The sequence below is a fragment of the Mytilus trossulus genome, chromosome 6 (genome assembly GCF_036588685.1).
Source record: "Mytilus trossulus isolate FHL-02 chromosome 6, PNRI_Mtr1.1.1.hap1, whole genome shotgun sequence".
NCBI classification, from domain to species: Eukaryota; Metazoa; Mollusca; class Bivalvia; order Mytilida; family Mytilidae; genus Mytilus; species Mytilus trossulus.
Genome location: NC_086378.1, coordinates 71100888 through 71109913, shown reverse-complemented (window position 1 = coordinate 71109913; position 9026 = coordinate 71100888). Strand labels below are relative to the sequence as shown.

Genomic DNA, 9026 nt, shown 5'->3' with positions numbered 1-9026 from the left:
TTTCAAATGTAGAAAATGGTGGACGAAAGAACACTTTTCTTTATGTATGATTATCGCCAAAGTAATTATGGTGAACTACTGAAAATTATATATTTGCTATTCTATGGAATGTGCTATAGCAATTCAAGTTATTTTTTTTAAATTAAAATTCTATGTTTTTACATAGCACTTCTGTTTTAGAATAGTTCTTACTCTTGTAAGAGGTAAAGTACTGTGGAAGAAACTAAGTTAAGAACCCACCTACCATAAATAGTTTTCATCCGGGTCTGCGCATTTCACACTCATAAATGAGCTACATTACACATTTAGAACAAGATCCAGTTACTTCTATTGATTTATTGTTGGTGTTAAACGCCGTTTTAGAAATGTTATATCGTGGTGGACAGATTTGATTTGTGGAGGAAGCCATGGTGTCCAAGAGAACCAACGAATATCTGTAGGAAACTAGAAATTCTTATGAAGTAAGATTGTAGTCGAACGCCTCTGCTATGTGCGTGTTTAAGTAACTTCCAAAATGCTTAGAGGTTAGTGATACATGTACATAAAGTGATAAACTGTTTTTTTTTTCTTTTGACAAAACAAACTACTTTGTACATTCAGCCAAATTTGATCTTGTTCAAAATCTTAATAAGCAAATGGAATGTTGTCTCCTGCCATAAAAATGTTCCTACAACAGGTCTTGTTTATTAGGTTTTACTTGAACTATATTTGTTCCTTGGATAAACTATGTGCAGTAAGCTTTGATTTTCCTTTGTCCAGCTTTATAAGCGTCAAATGTTTTAGACTTGCTCACTATCTAGCTCAGACGTGCTCATTATCTACCTCTAGTCTGCATAAAATGATTGCTTATTGATACATGTTTTGCTTTGTATGTCTCAGATGGCATTTATCGTATACTAGTATGTCTATTAAAAATCTGAAATTGAGAAACATTGTCCTATTATTTTTTATGTGTTCAACATCTTAGAACACAGAAAATCATCACATTCTGCTAAATATTTAATTGATGCAATACTTTGTTTATCTTTGTTCAATGAACATTGTTTTAACTCAGTGAAAATATAGAGGATTTTAATCAAATACTATGGCAAGGACAAACAAGGAAGACTATCAATTTACATTAAACAACCAATGAATCAAATTAATTTACAAAACACTTTTTTCTACCTTTTTAATTCCGAACAAAGTACAGTTTGAAACCTGTAGAAAGTTTTATTGAACCGCATTTTTCTTCATCTGTGTATAATAAGCATGATCCATCTGCTGACCGGAAGGAAACAATAGCACACAAATATATTCGGCACATTTTTATACATCCAACGAGTGACCTTGACACTGTGGAAAAGATAGGCGTGGTATATATCATTCCATTATTTTTAAACTCCAGTACAGAACTTTTTATTTCTGAAAAGAAAACATGTTTAAGTTATATAAGATAAAATTGGTAAAATGTGATGAGAATGACAATATAGAAGGCGCGAGTTAAGACTATTTTTCATTCGATAGTATGCCATAATATGGCGCGAATACAAACCATACTGCTCAAATTTAAAATTCTGTTAACATCGATGAACTAGTTTAAGACCTTGAACTGATGTATTGATATATTGTTGCGTTTTTGTTTTTTTTAAATTTCATTTATTTCAAACTTTGATAATGATTAAGTCGTGTCAAATATTTAGATCAACTACATGAAGCTCATCTGAGTTAGTTTTCATATTGAGGTGAAAAGGATATGTTTGGATGAAAGAGAAGTCACAGAAACCTACATTTGCTTGAATGACTGTCCGTCTCTTTTAAATGCATATTTTAAATGTTTGTATTATTAACTTTTGTCAAAATTGAAACTAGGTCTTTACAGCAAGACATGTATGTCTAAGTGATCTATTTTGGGTTTGATGGTAATTTGCTTACAAAAAATAGATTATCTTAAAAGCAACAACGGTTTTGCGACTACAGGTTACAATACGTTTTTGGTTAAGTTGCACTTTAAATTATGATTTTTATTATACCTTACGTATATAACAAACAATACTATTGGATAACAACTTATCACGTGACATGGAATGATTCAGTTAATTTTAATTAAGTTGCAAGGTAGGACAAATAACCCTTAACATTTATACCAGCGGCGAATAACCCTATAATTCACAGGCGAATAACCTTTTTAGTGTCTTGATTTGCACTCGAGTTACCTTCCATGAAAATGACGACATAGACGTAAATAGACAAGATGGCAGCGTTCACGATTAACTGACAGCCCATCGAGGGACGAGGAAATAAGTCTTTGGAAATGAAAAGTGCCAACAGCCGATGATATCTCTTATAAACGGTCCTCTTCGGGACCATCAATATTTTTACAAAAAGGTTCTACCTTTGTTGTACATCCGAGAAATACTAGAACACAAATGTATTTTCCTGAGATATTTTCAAACTTTAGCTTGTGTTTGTTACAGTAAGTGTTGAAAGGGACATTTACTGTTAATTCGGTATAATAAAACAATTGTGGCCCACTAGAATCGATGAATATCCAAAATTGTCAACCCTTAGATGTTATTTCACTTCGGGCTGCGCCCTCAATGAAATAACCTTCTCGTGTTGACTATTTTGGATACTCACCTTTTCAAAGGGCCGTATTTGTATATCATAATTTTCTGAGCAAATACACAATATTCAAAATATGCAATTAAGAAATTATATTTTCCAATGTATACGTTACAAAGAAAACTAATTGAGAAAATGCCAATGAAACCCATTGAGACATGAATATGAAATCGGTGAATATAAACGCATCGTATTCTAATGCTGATAAATCAATTAAAAATATCTATTATAATTCAAATCTTATTTCGACCTGAACGTATTTGTTGTTGGAAAATATTTCGATCAAATGTGTAGCAGTTTCACAACGTATTATGACATGCTAAATAGAAAAAAATACGAAATCTATATTTAAAAGGAACTCAACAATCGAACATTTTTTTTAAACAAATGTCTGAAAATATTCATAAAGTTGTCCATGATTCATTCCAATTTACTTATATTTTTTGTGCATTTTTAAGATATCTATAACCCGCTTTGAATTTAACCAAAGCTTCAAAAGAAGTGAAATAAGTTATACGTACTGTTTGAAATATAAATTTCAATGAATCGTTTGTTGTGATACATTTGTTAATTGTAATAGTTTACGACCTGTCTAAAATCACAAATGCATTGAGATAAGTTGTATGGAATCAACCCTTCTATGTAAAATCTGTAAAATCAATGTCAACAGATAGGAAGGTCTTAGTCAAAATTTAGTATTTTTTTCAACATCTTTAGATAGTTATAAACGAGAAATTTCTTTTTTACACAAATGGCCTTACCAATAATTTTGATTCTCATTTTACTAAATTATGAAAATCCAAACATGAAGGTTATTTCATCATTTAAAAGAAGGGTGAACGACATTAGAGGGACATTCAAACTCATAGGTCGAAAATAAACTGACAACGCATTGACAAAAGATAAAAAGACAAACAGAGAAACAATAGTACATAAGACACAACATAAAAAAATAAAGCTAGGCAACTCAAACTCCACCAAAAACTAAGGGGGATCTCTGGTTCCCCGGAAGGATGGGCAGATTCTGCTCCTAGTGTGGCAATTGTTGTCTTGCTCATGTTAGTACAAACCCGCTAAATAATCTAAATCGGTAGGTCACATTCGTAAAAAGGGTACGGAATTGTAGTTAAAAGATAAAGAATATATCCGATCAACACTAAGTTTTCGGTCTATTCTATAGATATACGAGTAACAAGTTGTGAATTATAGATGGAATTCTAACATTTTTGACGATGGACTAGTAAATATCACAGGAAGATCAATAGTTGACAAAGAACAAAGTTTGCATGGCTTCAAATTTTAATGTTGAATTAAAAAAGAAAGTGGCCCCACTTGTCAATACGTAAACAATAGATTCAGCAATTTTTCAATTCTTAAAGGGACATTCATCAAGAAAAAGTGATGACCCTTCAAATTCAAAAGTTACCTGTGCTTGGAGGGATTTTTAACCATTGTGTACAAGATTCATGACATTTAATAAAAAAAAAGTTTATAACACTCATGTGTAATTTTGACATTGCTAAATGATATTTCTTAAGAATAATAGATACATAAAAAAACACGTACGTATTTAATCATTATTTTTAGGTTAACACTTACGATTAAAGTTCAAATTGTCTTCAGTTTTCTAAAATAAAACATATATACTAAGTTTGATTCACGTATACTTGTAAAATGTGTAATTTAAAATGCATCTAATTTAACTAAAGATCATCAAACATAGTTTAAGTGTTTGACAAATACGTGTATGAATGCAATCATTTAATCTCAATATTAAATATAAAAGAATACAAACCTAACTATTCACACGGAATATCGTCTATTTGCTATTTTACATAATGCTAACAAAACAGAATTAAACCACAGGTTTACACAAATCAACCAGCCAACCAAAGAGTACATGGACCAGTGTTACAAATTACAAAAGAAGTGCTTGACCGGTATTCGAGTATAAGTATTTACCAGAGAATAAACACAACAAAACAAAACATAAAAATCAACACGGTCAAAAAAAGATAAACCAAAAAAGGAATAAGTAGACTTGCCACCTCCCTTGGCTTCCATTTAGTGCATGTGAGAAGAAAATGCGTTTGATTGTATAAAATACAGCTGCCATCCCTTTTGTTACTCTGTATTACAACTGCGACTGATTATTAGCACATTGATTTGAAAATAAAGAATATATTTAAATCATAAGTTTACCTGAGTAAAACTCCTGCCAATAGATGTACCATATTCTTCTAAGCTGTGAATTCCGTATACATATCCCCAACATTTCGAAGCAGTTGATATACAAGTCAAAGTGTGTACGCCCTCGGACAGTTGTATAGATGTATATATGAAATTTGTACCTTTGATTTCGGTCCATTGAATAGACGAGTTAAGACTCTTTTCGTTCAGAGTGATATTATTCAAAGAAATACTGTCAGCCAAAAGGACTAGCCCATTATACATATTTTCGCCTGGTGTGTTAAAACTGTATTCACTCAACCATGCATTTACTGGGCTAGGTAGAAGCAATCTAGCATCACCTGTATAACTTCCCGCAAGTTGTTTAGATGCTGATATTTGAGAAACTAAAACGGGTTTATCTGCGGTTATTACTGCTACTTCGGATAATGGTAAGTCAAATTGGTGGTATGACGCCTTTGTGCCAACACTTATTTGATCAAGAGTTCCGGATGTGTTTATCATAATATTAGTATTGTCTTCGGACGTGAAGACTTGGATAAGTTCTCCTTCTCCTGAATCAAACACGGGGTTACTGATGGCAATATAATACGTGGACCAATATATAGTAGGAATAAGCATTTCATATATCATATCGATAGAAGTTTGACTGCTTATTTCAGGGTTTCCAAGTTCATGACCACTAAAAGCAGCAATAGGGTAATTTGATGTCAGAATTGTTCCCGATAAATCGTCAGATGAAGTAAACTGAAAAACTTCATATTTATTTAGACTCATAGACAAAGTATTTCCAGAAGTATATTTGGTACCATCAAACACTACAACGGCACCAGCGGGTAATGAAATATCCACTACAGTTTGATCTGCTATAGCTATCACGGCAGTAACTGAATGATAACTGCCTGACTTTGTTTTTAAATTGACAGATACGTGCTCAGTACTTAGAACTGCAATTGGATAAATTATATAGGAGTCACCTCCATTACTCTGCATGTTTGAAGCAAACAATACAATGAAGTTCTGTGCTGTGACCAGTATTGTTTTGTTACTTTTTGTAGTTCTTAAAATTGCAAGGTCTATTGGAAGTTCAATGAATAATTCCGATCCATTTGTTACGACATAATCTTGATTTATTTGACCCAGCAATGGTGTTTCAACATGAACAGTAAAACTTTCATTTACAGGTGTTGTAATATAGAGCCGGAGTAAATTGTTGTGTCTACTGTTGTCTGTAAATATGAGAACAAATTCTTTTCCCATGTGTGATCGACATTCCTGAAAAAAAATGTAAAGATAACATGAAGTATTTTGTTTAATTGTAAAGTGTTTCACATCTTTGATAAAATTCTTATTTCATATATTCATAAAAGAAAAACAAGAAAAGGATAATCAACGAATATGAAAAAAAATACTAAACTATTTATTATTAGAGAAAAGACAGAGCTAAAGATTCAAAGATATTTTCCTACAATTAAACCCATCAAGAATTAAGCTGATCAATTAATAATTGTAAAAAACAAAAAGACGGACACGAAAAATTAACTGTTATTTACCTATTATAAAACCTATCAAGAATTTAGCTCACAACATAATAATTAAGAAAAAAGCAGAACACAGAAGCTTAACAGTTTTTTCCGACGATAAAACCTATCAAGAATTAAACTCAACAATTATGAATTAAAGAAAAGACAGAACATAAAATCTTGACTATAACTTTCCGACGATGAACCCCAATCAAGAATTTAGCTCGATCATTTATAATCAAAGAAAAGAAGGGGCACGAAATCTTACTTGTTAATTTCTGACGATAACACCTATCAAGTAATCAAGTTTATGCAATTGTATGTTTTATAATATATTTTGTTAAATCTTCCATCAGATGATTGATAGTTTAATTTTGTAAGTATTACTTTATTTGCAAATCTAACGTTTGAACCCATCTAAGACCCTTAAACAGTTTACTTACCTCATACAATAATTTCCCACTGACGCATATCTGCACAAGAAGAATCAGCAACAGCTGGAAAATATTTTGAACGTCCATTAAATAGTATTACTTATTTAGGGGATACATTGGTGGTATAATTTTGTTTAGTTATTCTTTGACATCGGAAAAAGTTGCATCAAGCGACAATAGACATCTTCATTTGTGTGTTTATTCTCCGATCAATCACCCAAATATTGGACCTTTTTAGTGATGAAATAAAAAATATCAAAAACCAGGTTTGTCGAAACGATAGATACTTTAAATATTGAATTCTAATATTTTTCAGTAATATCAATTGTCGAAAACAAAAAGATTTAAAATAAAAACACAGTGTTGCTCCTAATTACAAATATGACCCTGTTTAAAGATTGAATACATAGTTAAATGAGAAAACATACTAATTGAACAAATTGTTCTACGGTCATCAGAAACTCTATGGAATATGACGCACTGACCAGATCAAATATTGTCAGTCATATTGATTACAGGAGAACGATACCAAAGGGACATTCATGCTCATTAGTCGAATCAGCTTAATATCGAAATAGTTGTCATCTACTAAATTTTTAATTTGATGTCAGTGATTATTTCCTATAATTAAGGTTAAACTGAGATTTAGAAGCCCACACATCAGCAGGCTTATTATAATTATTAAATGCATTTGATGTTTTGGGCTAAAAAAAATGATTTCTTGTCGCCGTACACCCCATGTTTCCTTTCAATAAAAACGAATGTTAACCTGACATTTCAAATTAACTTAAGTTATTTTCGTGATTTTAATTAAGGTTTTTGAATTTTTAGTTTTATCTCATCTGTAATATATTGATTTTACGGAAAAGAGATATAATTTTCCCTCCTTCTAAAGTACAGTAATGTATATCGTCATGTATCCGCCGCAAAGAAATTCTTTAATATCACTTTTCCCAAATTCCATTTGATCTTAATGTCTTACAACTTACAACAACTCTGTTTAACTATTTTGTATAAAACTTCAAAATTTATTAAGAATATATCAAGAAGTTTACCCTTAATTTATTTCACATATGTCGTATTTCCAAAATATTACAATCTTTACGTAAATTGACAGTAAAACATATCTATGTATCCTAAACTTCTAACAGTGTGTATCAGTCGGCAGGTGGCATGTTGCAAGGCATAATGTCTGTCTGGTCAAAAACGTAACACCAACATAATTAGTTTTGACTATTTTTATACAAATTATAAATGTAGATGATGGACATTGCCACCAACACAAACATTTCTTTTGGATGTAAATCAATATTTTATTGTCACTTATATACAGATGATTTAATTAAAATAATTCGGTTCGGACTTTTCTAAATATAGAAAACATTTCGATTCTAGACAATTGACGTCAAAGAACAGGAAACAAGTTTTACAATTAATAAGACTCTTTAATAATCAAAGGACAGTATATTTCAAGTTTTTTAAGATTTTACCACACGGGGTTATACGAATTCTTGTAAAATTGGCCCAACGTCTTCGAGATTCAATGTATCGTGTAACATTTTCACTGGTTTATTTTGTTGTTTCAATTTACTAATAAGAAATAATTGTGTAGGTAGATTTACCGATAAACCTGATTGTGCATAATCATTTTAAAATTAATAGTTTTGGCAATCAAACTCAATATTTCAGAAATTTTAAAAACTTACCTTGACTATAATCCTTTGCAAAAACATGTCTACATCCAAGCCTCATTCAGCATAAACATAGCAGTTATCATCATATAATAGCGTGATTGGCAATATTGAATTTTCTATTTGATTTTCAGTCAAGCTTTTCAATTATACTAATTTGTAATAATTAACATCACATTTTAACAAATTGAATAACTTGATGATTATCTTGCTTAATTTGATGGTTTAATTCAAATATTGAGGTAAACAGTTTTTATTTGTTTTTTCTCTTACATTCGTTTGATGCGACAACTGATATCAGATAATGACATATATCTCTTATTCTAATCTAAAGCATTGTATTTATGTCATATAAAAACAATTCATTTCATTGATGGAGATAGAATGTTTATTATGATGGTCATTTACAATAATAAAATACTTCAATTTCTTTATCATTGTATTAAGTTCTGCACATCACTATTCTAGAAATATAATCCCATAAAATTTAATGGATATGTTTAATTTCTAATCAATGTAATTATTTAAACTGAAAGGAGTTTCAGTCAATTGAAATAGTATTGGAAATACAATTTCTAGTGAGT

The 9026-nt window shown here is 30.7% G+C and overlaps 1 protein-coding gene across 1 annotated transcript; it reads right to left on the bottom strand.

Moving 5' to 3' along the window:
* Window positions 1-1171: 1171 nt before the first annotated feature.
* On the bottom strand, window positions 1172-8570 carry LOC134722971 (uncharacterized). The gene is made up of 5 exons (XM_063586604.1): window positions 8458-8570; window positions 6761-6814; window positions 4807-6069; window positions 4204-4231; window positions 1172-1404 (listed from the first exon to the last, which is right to left on the bottom strand). The coding sequence occupies exons 1-5, from the start codon at window positions 8482-8484 to the stop codon at window positions 1172-1174; spliced, it is 1605 nt and encodes a 534-aa protein (XP_063442674.1). The 5' UTR covers window positions 8485-8570.
* Between the last annotated feature and the right edge of the window lie 456 nt (window positions 8571-9026).